At 43.8% G+C, this 15290-nt stretch overlaps 1 protein-coding gene across 1 annotated transcript in view; it reads left to right on the top strand.

Moving 5' to 3' along the window:
• The window catches only part of LOC146207313 (cadherin-like and PC-esterase domain-containing protein 1), a 55618-nt gene that overhangs the window by 25350 nt on the left and 14978 nt on the right, over positions 1-15290 (top strand). The window contains exons 9-15 of the mRNA XM_084576500.1: positions 2620-2818; positions 6825-7021; positions 7665-7899; positions 10682-10786; positions 12796-12902; positions 13636-13733; positions 14329-14397. Coding sequence (XP_084432626.1) covers positions 2620-2818; positions 6825-7021; positions 7665-7899; positions 10682-10786; positions 12796-12902; positions 13636-13733; positions 14329-14397 — 1010 coding nt within the window. The remainder of the gene's footprint in view (positions 1-2619; positions 2819-6824; positions 7022-7664; positions 7900-10681; positions 10787-12795; positions 12903-13635; positions 13734-14328; positions 14398-15290) is intronic.

The following is a 15290-nucleotide window of genomic DNA, read 5'->3' as shown; positions in this document are numbered from 1 at the left end:
AGAGAGGAAGGTGCTAACTGTGTGAGTCTTATAACAAATTAAAAAAAAAAAATTAGCGACAAAATGAGCGCCTAATTAACTGACTCTGTGTAAAAGCATCGCGTAGGAACAAGATGAGAGAAACGGGAGTGTTCGATCTTATACGTCAGATAAGGGATGAAATCGTATCAGAGTTTCAAGATTGTTGTGTTGTTGTTTTTTTGCGTATTAATTTTAAACTTACCGTACTGCTTTGCCTAAGTCCTCGGTCATGCTTTCCAGTTCGTCGCGTAAATTACTCACCAAGGCAAATATCATCAGCAAATTGGAGATTACGAAGTTATTCTGAATTAACTTCAGTTTCCAACTATTGCCAACTCATAATTCCAGTTTTCATATTACTTCCTGTGGCGAGTATAGTACAGAATATATTATGCCTCCTTGATTGACATTTTACACTACAGCTGTTTTATCACTGTTCCTCTGCAGGACTACGAAGATGGTGCAGCCGCTATAAATATTTTCCAGTATCTTTACATACACCTCCTTTACACTCTGGTTCCACAATGCTTCTGTGGTCGATGAGGTTTCGACTTTAATAAAAAAAAATTTGGAATCCTTGAAGGGGGCAATCACATTCTGGTCATATATCTACCAACTGATGATTGATGGTTTGAATAGGGTCTATTTCATTAGCCTCCCCGGATGCCAGATAGGTACTTTGGCTGAGTGATGCCTAAAGTGACTAATTCTATCAGGAATTAGTTTAGTAACTACCTTGTGGGCAACGGGCAGTAATCTGCAGCTTTTCAGTCTTTGATGTCCGCTTGCTTATGCATTAAGACATAGCTGTATGGTTTCCTCGATATTCAGCTTCGCCGTTACGATGGTGACCACTACACCAGCTTGAGCCATAAAATCGGTATGCTACGGCGCAATACTCTCCCTGAACGTCAAATTCACGGCAGCCCTGATGACGATGCTGTTAACTGCGGCAGCCAAACCTAGAACCTCTTCTTTAAGCATAAATTTGAAACATTCGTATCCCTATCACATGTCTGCGCAATCCTCTAAATAGAAAGCCCGCGCGACAGGCGCCAAGTTCTCACTGGCGGTGCCAGTTTCGATAATCGTCTGAAGTTTCTTTTTTTATTATTATTATTATTTACGACCGAGCGCGGTGGTCCGGTGGATAGAACACTCGATCGTTGAGCCGGGGACCCAGGTGCAATACCGGCTGCGGCAGCCGCGTTTATGCAGAGAACAAAGTATATATACCTAACAAGGTATAGGTATATGCACGCGTCGTATTGTGATCCAAGTTGATGGCAGGATTGAGTTGTAGTAAAAACTAAGATAATGATTACGATAATGACTTCTCATTGACGAGGAGATTGCACGAAGAGGCCTTCCTTACGGCGCTTCAGACTATTTCCCCTGGCTCTAACTTATCACCGATGAAGCTGTAATGGTATATTGATCTTTCAGAAGTCATCGTCTGTATTGTAATGAGCTACATAATGAAACAACTTTATCCCACCCCCGCCCCCAATATATAATGTTACAATGCGGCAAGCCGATGAAGAAAGACGACAGAGCATGACCGATGGCGATGGTAGATGACGTTTAATGAAATGTTAGCGGTCCTAGCGCGAGCGCTCCTGTCCGCGCCACTGCCCGCTTCTTCGTCGTTGCCTGCCCGTAACATATATATATCGTAGCTCAGTTGGAAGAGCACTGAACGCGATATTCGGAGGTTCGACTCCCACCATCGGCGCTTTGTTTTTTTTTTTTTTTTCGCTTTTCATTTAATATTCTTTATCCCGATAACCACCATAAAACTAATTCTTGTCAAGTAGCAAAAAACACATCCCCAACGTTTGCCTTTGACTCGTAGACTGTCAGCTCTTTTAAACTATATATATATATATATATATATATATATATATATATATATATATATATATATATATATATATATATATATATATATATATATATATATATATATATATATATATATATATATATATATATATATATATATATATATATATACGTTTAAAATCAGAGAGTCAGTAATTACGGGATCAGTGTTTAAACGAGAAGCAAAGTGTCTGTACGCGAACTAATGTCCGCAAGGGTAGCTTCAGGCGGGAGCGCTATAGACGTTGGCTCTTCATACACTTAAAAGCGGACCCAAATTATTTCATTTGTCCGATCGCCTATAGGGTGAAGTATACGGCAATCTTTGGTTTTCGCACAAAGGTCGTTATCTTACCGCACAATTGTTCAGGAGTGTTGTTGTGACACATATCCCTGAATTCACTATCTTATCAGCGTACTTCGTGCTAAGAGAAAACGGTGCGCCAGTACGCAAGCGGAACAGAGTGCTTTCTGCCAGGCAGAGTAGGACGTGTGGTCATTATGAAAGTAAATACGGTAATTCAGCGTTATCGCGTAGCCATAGTGTCGACGCTCCCATATAACGTCGAACTTTTTTTTCCTGTTTTCGGCCCAAATAACGCTGTCAATGCAAGTTTTGCTATTACTCTGTAGCCCGAACGTTCCAGTAAATCCAAGTTTGGCTACAAGCTAGCGCTGTGCTAAATGTATTCTTCATCTCAAAATTAACCGCAGGCTTTCGTCGATGCTCGACCGCGGCCGAGCGGTGGCTCATCAGATGGTAGTGCGGCCACTCTTGGCGTCCCACAGCCGGCCGGTCCTGGTGAGGGTCTTCGCGCTGGTCACGTCGCTGGTACCGCTGCGTGTCTACCTGCACCAGGCGGGCACTGCTTTCCAAGGGGCAGCCCAGGACACCGCACCGGGAAAGGCGACGGTACGAGGTCAACGCCTTGCACGTTTCTAGTCTGCCTCATCACCTAATTTTCAATCTAAATTAAAAGATGCCAATGTAGGGAAGTAAACAAAACGGCCGTTGTTTGTGCTCAAAAACGTAAAGTATAATACTGTACTACCGTTGTTTGGACCCGAGAAGGCAGAGAATAAAAACTTAATTCGTTTGTATATACAGTTTCCCTACCTCGCCCGGAGCGCTGAGGCTCAGTCTGAAATTTGTGATAGCGACCAGTGCTCATTTCAGGAACCTCAAAAAAAAAAAAAAAAAGCAAGGTCAACGTCGTCCACAAAACTGAAACGCTAAATAACACACACACACACACACAAAAAAAAAAAACCTTAGTCAATATGCTGAGATGAGACATAAGCAAGACTGCGTTCTCAATGAGTAGACTCATTTATCTGCGTTCAACAAAATTGTTTTTGAAGCAATGCAATGAAATTCAAGAGAACTCACATTTTTGCTGGAGTAAAAGGTTGCTCTGCCATTAGTTTTCCTAAATGTAAAGATCGCTTTGCTCCATTAGCGTTCTCCACGCATTGAACGCTGTTCAAGGAATGATGATGCGCAAGCTATATAACTTGACAAGACAAGCGCTCTCTTCTTGTTCCTCCTCCCCTGTCGCAGCGCCGGTAAAATATCGAAGATGAACCAACTAGCTCAAATAACTTATTCTCAAGGGATGTAAATGACATATATCAAGAATATGCGGTTGTTCTAAACTGCGGCATCTGTCTATATGTCATGGGGTGCAGCAAACAGAAGTAGGAGGACAAAATTTCGCACATGCCATGATAGTCATTACAAGGTGTGCGCGACTAGTGTGGACTACGTGCTATGAAAATCTGTGAACTTGCGAGTATCTCGGCGTTCGCTCGCATTCCTGAGCCCCCCCCTCCTCCTTTACTTTGTCTTTATCCCCCAAGTCGATATCGTGTTTCCCACAAGAACCTTCAGCTTGGGAAAAAGGTAAGACCGGATTCTGGTTCCCGACAGTGGCTTGTTTTTCGCTTATCGTTCACGTTGACAGAAAACAAGAGAGCGAAGCCATAAAATGGCATTTTGTCCGTCCCCCTCGACTCTACATGACCATATCATGCAGAGAAACTGGCGTCGCCATAATTGCAGGGATAGTTAGTTAGCCGTATCAACTTCCTGCATCTCGTACTATAAATCACGGCTTAATGGTTCACTTGGTGGCCGCATTAGGAAAACCCAAGATGGCCTCCCTCTCCTCAGACTTCCCAGTTTCTATCGCTGACGTTTACTTTTTCTTTCGTGATGTTCCTCCTTTCCTGTGTCGGCGAAAACTGTCCAGCAAGGCATAACCACCGAGTTGCTCTCGCAAATGCACCGCGCTCTTAATAAAGAGACCGCTCAGCGAGTCGAGTCACGTTCCATGTCAGGGTCTGTATTTAGCCGCCTCTAGCGATGAAAGCTTTCTAATGCTGCATTTGCTGGAAGTCGGATCACGACAGTAGTACGAGGATATTGAAGGTTTTCATTTGTCGCAATGAATAAGGCATATCAGTGGCATGATCAACAATACTGCTTCATGGTGCGATACATATACAGGAATACGTCGTGCACGGCTTTTTTTTTTTTTTTTTCTCGTGCTAGCATTTATTCTTCTATCTTCTTATTGTGCTTTCTTTTTCCTAGGCGTTTATTACGTCGACTACAACGCAAAATGGCCTGTGTTTATGGTTATCTCATTCGTCCTTATACACACTGCATTCTGTTGACTATGATCGTGGGAGTCAGTGCATACGACCTGCGCTATCCGTGGAGAATCTTGCATAGTTATTTGACGAGTTGGCCTGCGTTGATGTCATCCCATCCGCTAGCGATGCTTTACTTATATGGTGTTGTAGTTTCGGAATTTTAATTTCTATAAGATTCGGGCTATAGTGAGGTAGAGCTCTGATTAGCCTTGAGTATTTCTGCAGATAGCAGCTCTATACCGTACCGATGCTTACACAGCCCTGCAACGTCAGTCCCGACGTGCACTAGCATCCATGTATTCAAGTGGCGCCGTCGACAAATGAAGAACGGATTTCCGGCATTTATCTGGATAGTAAGTAATGGTTTATATGATGTCAAGCACCATATTAGTGTCACAGAGGAAAGACCTTTGCGTTCACGCTGGGACCCAAACATAAGCCCTGCGAATGATGTGACTTCAGCCCTCTTTACCTTTTGTTACTGCAAAGGCATGAGAAGTACGTTGCTTTTAAATATCGCTCGGGATTGTCAGAAACTTCTCCTGGTAGTCTGACAGCGCTTTATGGATGAGGTTGTCAGTCGGCTCGTCTTTCAGTGGACAGACGGTCTAATTGTATGTAATGAAAGCGTGTAAATATATCCTGCTGTGACAATCTGTCATGGGGAAGCCATGCTCGAAATTATGCAGTGTTATCAACTGCGCATATTTAGTCTGTCAGCACTTTCACAGGTCGGGCTGAAAAAAAATTACTACTAACCGCGTCGATGGCAGTTGTCAGCTGTTTTCAGGCAGACAGCATTCAACGATGGATATGAGAAACATTGCTGCGCTGCCCCCTTCAATCTTCTTCAGGGCCATCGGCAAAATTAACTCCACTTTTAGCTGCCGTGCTATTTAGGGATTGGGTTAGGGACATTGAGTCTGCGTATATAGGTAGACCTGTGGTGCGAAATATTGCAGCGTCGATGCCTCCGATTAAAGGAGGCGACCAAGAAATGTCTGCACGGTTCAGAGGTTTTGTACAGACTAGTTTACTCTCAAAAGAAGTGAGCGCGTAAAAAGACGGCGTAGTTAAGCGATGAGAGAGAGAGAGCTAATTAACCAGCGCTCCTGCGGCGGGGAGGAGGGGGGGGGGGGGGAGTTGGACGCGCATCACCCACTCAACACAGGTCGGTCACAAAGGTAGCGCAGCGTGCAGGAGGCAGGAGCGAACATCTGTAAGCTACAACATCACTGAAAGACTTTTTCAGCGTTTGTTACTCGGATTTGTTTTTTGAAGCGAAGACTTCACTACGCCAGCCTTTCGAGCCGTCAGCGTCACAGAGGTTTTCACCTTCAAGTAGCCTTGACAGATACTGCACAGTCTCGCGGTATCCCGCGGAATCTCGCGAAAAAGTGTGAAACTTCTCGCGGACGCACGCACGCACGCACGGACGGAGTGTTGAGCCTATAAAGGCTTTTGCTTTAAAAGGGCCTGCGCTCGCGGCGTCCGACGACAGAGCGACCGTGTCTCCGACTAAGATTTAGATGGGGCTGCGGAAAAATAATGCATGCCCCCTCCGAAAGAGAGGAAGCGCGGCGGGAAAGCCGACGCGCAGCTAACGTGCTGCTGCTCGAGAACGAATCTGACGACTTCGGTTCAATCCCGAATATCGTGCTGCTGAGCATGCGTAGAGGTATCAGCTAGTTGCAACAAACAAAATATTCGAGTTCCGAGTCCGCATTATCCAGCGAAGCTTATGCGAAACCAAATGCGTCGACATCGGGATGTCAGCGAGTCGCAGAAAATTTGAGTTCCGAGCCCGTGTTAGCAACCAAAGCTTATGAGCAATCAGATGCGTCGGCCAAACGCAAACAGCATCTGTGTCATAATTCTTACACGAGATTGTAATATGCCCTAATATTTTTTTCTTCTCGCATGATCAGAGAAACAAGGAAGAATCCAGCGGCAGCTTAGCGATGCTGTGAGAATTATTCAGCGACGCAGTCAAGAAGTCAAGTGGAGAATTATGGGAGAGGCCTTCGCCCTGCAGTGGGTATAATCAGGCTGAAGATGATTATGATGCAGTCAAGAAGTTTACGATTGGTGTTGCAAAAAAGCTCGATTGAAGGCTTATCTTTATTTTCATGTGCACTGAGAACATTTCGGACATATTTTCTGGTTTCTTACAGAGAGCTTTATTCCAAAAACTACGTACGGGGCTACTGGAATTAGTCCTAGTTTTGCAAAAGAACGAGGCACGTTCTTTGTAATTGCAGATTCAAATGAGCGGGAAATCCATGCCCCTGAAGCAGCTCTGGCGACAAGTGGATCAGGTCTACGGCAGCTCGAGTGCCGTCAAAGTGTGGTCGCTCATGAGAAGTCAGACCGCTGCGCTCCTGGTGGCCGCCGAGTACGAAATGCTCTCGAGGAGTGCTGCACGGAACGACAGCAGCAACATCGCCACTGAGACAGGGTAAGCGAATTCTGCGAAGGCAGTGTTGGTTACTTGAGACAAAGATCCGAACCAACAGGTATAAAGACAAGTAAAGAGTAAACGGAGCTCGCTGAAGATGCAAAAAACCAAAAAGTACTGCTTTACGCACTGTGTTCAATTATAGGCCCACATACGATAGGGTCAAAATCAGTCGAACACGTTAGGTTTATTGACAGTGTACGTAGCACAGCGTGCCTACACATTACTCAATCCCGATTCCATCCAAGTTTACTAACTTAAATTGTGAAGATTTCTTCCGTCGCTGCGCACGAGCCAGTAGACCAAATAATCATTACGTCCACTATAAACCATCTTACCGGATTCAGATGTTTTCATGAAACGATCGCCCTCTAGTTGGAAGCTAAAAACTGTGCCTTCGCTGAATAATATTTTTTTTTTTTAGCTGAAAGTTCTGATCATATTATTCGACAATTGCTACTGAGTGTGTAACATTCGAATTAATTTCGGTGTCAAAATGGTCGCCGTTAAAGTTAACTTTTTTATATGCCCGATTTTGTCTTTGCGGCACCCCACTGCTTTTTATAACACCCCATTTATTGATGCAGTTACGGCGGAGGGTCTTATGAACGCTCATTTATGTGCCCCCTATTTGATTTTCTAGGAAGCGGTCCAGCTTCCAGCTCTTAAGCTTCGAATTCGCTCTAAACGCCAGCCTGCAGCCTTTCCTGCGGAGCGTCAACGTGAAGCCCCATTTTTTGGCGTCTCGCAACGCGGCCACGGACAGCGTCAAGGCCCGCATCCTAGTCGACGTGGCTAACGTGCTGACAGCTCGTCAACGAGTGGCTGTGCAAGTCGTCGAGGCTCTGCGCAGCTCCGATGTCAGCATCGGACTGATGGTATGAGCTCCTCCTGACCTTTCCAATCTCGTCCACCGCCATTACGGCAGCACGATATGCGACGGACGCACCAGGGGGGGGGGGGGGGGGGGGGGGGGGGGATTCTCGTGGCGTCATGAATGTCGTCATTGAGTTCGTAATGGCTGTTTGGCCAATCAGAGGGGCACTTTGTCATGACGTGACCGAGGACCTAAACACGTCAAAACAGAAGGCGGGACTCAATATAAAAAAAAAAAGAAAAAGCAATGATTAAGTGTGGGAAGATAGCAATGGTTTACAATATGAAGCGAAGCATTGAAAGTAGCAAATTTACTTACCCACGTGGGGCAATAGGGAAGGTGAATCCGGGCTAAGGCAGGGAAATAGCTAGAAGAGTAATGGATTCGAAGTGCGACTTTGGCAGGCATTCTTAGACCTTCGATATCAGTTTACCAGTATCACTCAAGAGGGCATCAATAATAGCTGTATCTTCAAGGCTCTGAGGCAAAAACTCTGAGGCTAGCGAAAAGGTTCTAAATTTTGGGTATAATGCAGAGAGCTACGAAAAGAAAATCGATAGCGGTAACGTTAACATAGAGACATGTTGACATAGAAACATGACGTTGACATAAACACATGAAGAGAAATTAATGGCCCGCAAAGCAAACACGAATTAATCGCATTCTTGCTCAAATAAAAAATAAATCGACATGCACCGGGCATGTGAAAGAAGGAAAGGTAATCGATGGTCGCTTAGGGTAAAGGACTGGCATCTAAGAGAAGGAAAGCGCAGCAGAGGGCGGAAGATAGTCAGCTGGGCGCATAAGATTAGGAAGATTGCAGGGATAAGGCCGCCGAAAAGTGACATATGAGTGTTTTTAATGTAGTTAATGTAGGGGTATATGGAAGAGGCATTTGTCCTAAATTGGCTGTAGTCTTGCTGGTGATGATGGTTACATAGATGGCGATGATGATATTCATGATGGGGTACTAGCAAATAGATCTCACTTTGTCCGTTCTTCTTTGCTAGCTCCTGTGCTGTTTAATTATTAGTAACCATGTAAACCGCTACCCAAAATGTGGCTACAAGATCAGGTACTGGCGCTAATATAATCCTGCACTCAAATTGGTATCGTTTACTCAGCATTTTTTTTTTTTTTTTACTTTTCCTTAATTCTTAATCATGCAACATATTATTTCGCTGAAAGGAGAACTGACTGCAAATAGCTCTCCTCAGTTCGAAAGTAACGTTTCTAACGACAATTAGAGATTGCGAGAACAAAACTACCAAATTAATGTGGAAGCAAAAACACACTCTAACATGGTAACCATTTAGACTAGTTGGTGCGAATGTAACATATTGAACTAGAGAAAGATACAGAAACACAAGAAGAGTCCTATGCACTTCTCTTCTTGTGTTGCTGTGTCTTTCACTGGTTCAATATGTTAGATTAGCAAAAACGAGCAATGCTGCGATGTCTTCCATCACTTGCATCATACGCTGGTTTAGTACGTGCGCCCCTTGTGTAATATGCTAATCAATGGTACAGTCTTCCCGCAATTCTAGAGAAGAAGAAAGGGTTACATCCTTGAATCGTATATTTTTACAGAAAAGAGTGGGGTTATTATTCCTCAGGAATTCTCGATTGACTACGATGATAGGATGCCCCGAACAACGATTTTATTTTCTAAAAAGCGAAGGGGGTTCTTCACTAGCTCGAACCTGCAAACAAGTATGAGGGGAATGTGATGGTTGTACGGTCAGGGGATGTTCATGCATTCCCATGTCATTAGGCATAGGGGGTGGAGGGGATTGCGCAAAAGCTATATGGTAGTGGCCAGTCCATTGAGTAGTGACTTGCGTGTTCCTTTTTGGGCGAAGGATAGGGGAAAACGAAGGTGATCTTTCTTTTTGCACGCATGACTTGAATATACCGGCTGATATTTTCTTTTTTTTTACGCATCTGTATCTTTAAAAACCGAGAGGTGCGTTGGTGCGCACCGCACAGATTAATTTTACAGAAATACGGCCGTCATTAAAAGGTAATTCAATTACTTTTTTCTTTTAGGGCGCAAGGAGTACTGCGAAATTGAAGGCCATCAAGATCGAGAACGATGAAAGCTTTTAAATTTTCGAATGCGCGTTGTGCTTTGCAACAGTGTGTCAAAAATGCGCTTTTGAAAGCCCGCTGGTTTGGTCTTTCACACGTCACCAGTTTTTAAAATGGCTTTATTGCACGCCTGGTTGTGATTGAATCCACGTCCTATTCTTCCATGTCACGACATACGCATATTGCGTCGGTATTTGCTGCACTATAAATTCGAGCGATACCAATTCGTCCACTGTGCAAGGCCGGAAGCCAACTCGGTAAATTTTCAAAAAGCGTATTTCTAATGGTGATATATGGAACCGAAATGTTAATTTTGAAAAAACTCATAAAATGAGCTGCTGCTTTTGTTTCTCCAGGAAATTTTCGGTTGGTCAGCTTAGTTGAGTGATAGCTGAAGTTTCTTTACACGTAAGAACTTGATATGAGAGAAGGACAGTGCAAGCCAAAGAAGTCGACTGACGCTATTGTCCCTTTGACAAGCGGACGTTTATGCTTGCTCGTTAATGTTGTTGTTGTTTTGTTTTGTTTTAAAGGGCGGTGGGGGGAGGGCGCAAATCTTACTAGTGTCAGATCCATTCAGTTTTCTTCCTAGTGGTCAAATTTAACCGCCTTTGAAAACCCGTGTTCTATAGATCCTATGCGGTAGTGTGAAGTTTTTGTTTTCGACGTCACAAGTTGAAACCTCTGTGCAGTGTCACTTCTGCCGGCTCTCGGACGACATCTGCTTGACCAGGGATGACCTGAGCTATCTCCTCCAGTCCAGGCGAGAGCGTCTTTCCAGGGGCATGTTCGAGCAGGTAATGCCACATTCAAGCCTCTCTGACGAGGAAAAACGGTAGAAGAAAATTTAACAGGAATTATAGAATGTTGGCGTCACTTGTCTTGTGCCGCAGAAATAAGTAAATAATAGTGAATAGGAAAAATGCAGGCAGCGTATTTTTCTTCTTCAAAACCGAATTAGATACGAATAGTGCAGCGAATTCACAGCTTTTTAGAGGAAGTATTCAGAGACTTGGAATGGGAGCAGTTAGGGATAAGGGTAGATGGAGAATACCTCAGTAATCCGCGATTTGCTGATGCTAAGCAACTCGGGAGATGAACTACAAATAATGATTGATGACCTAGACGGGAAAAGTAGAAAGGTAGGCTTGAAAATCAATATGCAGAAGACTAAGGTAATGTTCAACAGCCTCGGGAAGGAACAGCAGTTTACATTAGGTAGCGAAATACTGGAAGTAGTAGGCGAATATGTCGACTTAGGACAGGTAGTGACCGCAGATCCGGACCATGAAAAGGAAATAACAAGAAGAATAAGATTGGGATGGAGCGCATTTGGCAAGCACTCGCAGATTATGACTAGCAGCTTACCGGTATCGCTCAAGAGGAAAGTATACAACAGTTGCATCTTGCCTGTACTCACCTATGGGGCTGAAACGTGGAGGCTAACCAAGAGAGTTCTACTTAAGTTGAGGGCAACCCAGAGGGCTATGGAACGAAAAATGGTAGGGGTAACATTAAGAGATAGAAAGCGTGCAGAGTGGGTCAGAGAAATAACTCAAGTTACCGACATTCTAGTAGAAATTAAGAAGAGGAAATGGACATTGGCAGGACATGTAGTGCGAAGAGAGGATAACCGATGGTCGCTGAGGGTAACAAGCTGGATTCCAAGGGAAGGAAAGCGTAGCAGGGGGCGGCGGAAAGTTAGGTGGGCGGATGAGATTAAGAAGTTCGCAGGGGTAAAGTGGATGCAGCTAGCACGGAACCGGGTTAAGTGGAGAAAAATGGGAAAGGCCTTCGCCCTGCAGTGTGTATAATCAGGCTGATTATGATGATGAGTGCAGCTAGAAACTGCATCTAATACAAACCGAATATTTTTACGAAGCAAAAACAATTCGTATCCGAAACAACGAAATGCAAGCGGATGCGCTGCTGTTGGTTGGTATAACATAGCCTACAGCTGAAAAAAGGCCCAGCAATGACCTCCACTAGCGGGTACAGGAAGTAAGATCAGCTTAAAACCTTCACTTCACACGTGTAAGACAATTTTGTCACTGATTACGACAACGCATAAACTAGCGGCCACATTTTGGTAGACGGGAGGAGTGAGAGCTACGCGCTAGTCATGGCCTCTGATTTCCGACGTCATCAGAGGGTTTAAGTCAGCTTTTAGCCCTGGTGTGTCGGCCAACCTTGGATACCATGCACGGGGAGGTTATTTAGAACTTCTATATAACCTCTTTCTACATAGCCTCCTCGGACATATATGACCAATATGGACGCCGCCACAGAAATATATGGTATCGCGGCAGTGAATATACGGCATCGCGGGCAAAGCGGTCGAGGCAGCGTGCTGTGAAGCGGTGTCCCAGTGAGTCGTGCTTCCTAAAGCGAAACCTTGGCCTCGTCGGGCCAAGGTCATCGACGGCGGCAATTTGACATCAGATGGAGCGCGAGGAGCCGGCGGCTATTTTAGACGACATTGCTGTTTCGTCTCAGGCACCGCGGTAAAGTGTCTATTGTACATATTATAATTCGATTCATTCATCACTGGTTGACATCAGATGATTTGATTGCAGTTTCTTTGCTTCCCGTTGGTTTTAAATTTATTTTTGTCATTGTACCGCAATCACCCTCTGTTGCTATTATTTTGTTGTTACTACTTCGTAATTCTCTTGAACTCTGTCCACCAATGCCTTGACCGCCAAATGGCAGTACTTTTAAAAAAGATAAATAAATTGGGACATAGACATCTCAGATCGCTTAGTAGGAACTTCATTCTCTAAAGTGAAAATTTATAACTGGGCAGATATACCCGTCAGCGGCTGGCACTCAGCTGGGCGAGATGATGTCCCTCTTCGATCAGAAGATTCAGAAGGAAGCTATGTCGCCGACGACTGTGCAGCACTCTGGCCTGTAAGTATACCTACTATACCTGGCTTGCATACACTTTCCCGGGGTCAAAACACGAACTAGTTCTGCTTTTAGAGCTTTTTTTTTTTTTTTTTTTTTTGGGGGGGGGGGGGGGGCAGCTTTCTGCCTCTTTACTATTTCACTAAGTTCGTAGTTCGTGTATAGCTCAAATTGAAAGGTAAGAATATTGCACTCAGGGCCAGAAACTGTGAGTGCTGGGGAAATATTTCAAAGCGCTAAATTCAAAAAAAAAAAAAGGAAGAAAAACAAAAAACAAGCTCATTCCTATTAAGGACGCTGCGCGCATTCGTTTCTTTTGAAAGCGCTTAAATCCTTTCAATTGGACAGTAATGCTCTTTTCTACATTCTTTCATCGGCAATACAAGGCAAAGCGGGTCGGAAGAGATTGATATTATTAAGAGTTACTATTTCTGGCTGAGTAAGAAATAAAAAAGAAAGAACTCAGTATACTTTTCAAGCCGTTATGCACAACAGCACTGTCAACACGACACTACTACTTCTTGGCCACTGCAACATTTTATGCTTTGCAAAATTATAAACCGCAACAGACACAGGACAGGCTTTTAATTTTCCAATGTCTCATCCCCTGGCCTACATATCTCCTCTTCTATTTCATGCTTCTGACCTCTGTCGCACACAAGAGATGCCTCTGTCTTTAGAAACGCCTGAAAAGTTTAACGGGGTTGAATCGTTAATTAAATAACGCTTTTTGCAGGTTCGACGTCAGCAGACAGCACCAGACGGCGCAGATGCACAAGTTACTGCTCGATATGGAAGTATTCTACTCTAAACTCGATCCAGCGGACAGCAATGGCTGGTGTGTCATTTTGTCATCACGCGGAAGCAAAATATGCGGCTGAAATCAGAAGGAGAAAGTGGCTTTAGCTCGTGCACTCTTGAATTTGAATTGAAATTGAATTTCTTTTTTTTTCATTACCATGCATGCATTTATGCATGCTAATTTTGCAAGGTTACACAGTGCGAGACCTGGCGTTATGTGAGAATTATTGGTGCGAATGAAGGATAATAGTGAGTGCGAGGCCTATAATGACGAGCTTATATTCTGGCATGGAATTCTTCGCATTGTTTTGATAGCCTAACATTTTTAAAATCAGACATTTAGAGCACAGCAGTTCATTTGCATTCTCTTTTTTTTTTTTTTTTTTTCATAGCGTATGCTCGTACTAAACACACAGCGTTATAACAGCACTTCGAAAAGTCAGTCTTCATATGTCCATGCAATTTGTGCCGGTTGGATAACAAGGAAAATAAAATCATTTTATTCGTCTTCTCTTTTTTTCTTTCAGGAGTAAACCGATGAAGATAGAAAGGACAAGACGGGGTACTCAATAACTTCCTTGTGTAATGCTCTGGAACATTCTCTTGTAACCCGTTCCATTTCTTCCAGAACAGGAATTACGGGACGCTCTCAGTCGCAAATTCATGCACGAAGAAGAAGAGATCGACTGCGTGCGAGGTACGTAAATACTATATTGTCCGCGTTTAGACTGGTCTTTTTCTGTTCGCCTTCCAGACTTCATCCCAATTTTTGAAGCAGAGTTTCTGGCGGGGGTACTCGCTTTACGGAAACCATACTCCTTTTTTTCTAAAGTACCTGTAATTTCCGACTCTATATCCTTGTGTTCATCCTTCTCTTCGTTAGTGGATAATTGCCTTTCTCTTCCTGATCCCTCGACATTTGAAACTTGTACATATGGTATGGGTACCAGGCCACAACAATGTGACTTTAAATGAATATGCTGATAATTTGGCAAAAGAGCCCCTCAATGGCCCCGTATTATCTATCCTTCCGGCGGCAGCGTACATCACCACAGCGAGGTTTCGGAGAAATGTTTTATTGAATATATGCAAACTGGACATCTTTTAAGATCTGATGACTACCTGCATCTAAATTATTCTTGGAATAGGAAATTGTCATTCATGGCAACTTGAGATTTCTGCTGCGATGCCGTATCCCACCTTTATATTTCTATCTTCACAGGTCTGATTAGGCGCTTTCTCCAGTCTGCGCATTTTGTGGTGAACAGGAATCATTAGATCACTTTTTATTGTTTTGCCGCTGCTTCACTACGTTGAAAAGACAGTTGATGGAAAGGCCGTTGCAACAGCTTGGCCTCAGTTTAGGTAGCCCGATATTGTTATCATTTGGCGCTACCATCCTTGGACACAGTCATACATAGGTCTGTTTTTACCGGCATTCAAAAGTTTTTACTGGAATCAAATCGTTTGCATTGCTAAATATTTAAACATCACTTGTTCTACAATTCCAGTGCCAATCTCCCGTGTGTGTTATCACTTTTCATTTTATATTTCATTTATTTCCCTTTTTTTTTTCCTTTCCTCTACCCT

The sequence above is a fragment of the Amblyomma maculatum genome, chromosome 1, assembly GCF_055883805.1.
Source record: "Amblyomma maculatum isolate TAMU_Amacu chromosome 1, ASM5588380v1, whole genome shotgun sequence".
In the NCBI taxonomy this organism is placed as follows: Eukaryota; Metazoa; Arthropoda; class Arachnida; order Ixodida; family Ixodidae; genus Amblyomma; species Amblyomma maculatum.
Note: the sequence above shows the minus strand (reverse complement) of the source record. Positions and strands in the feature narration are given on the sequence as shown.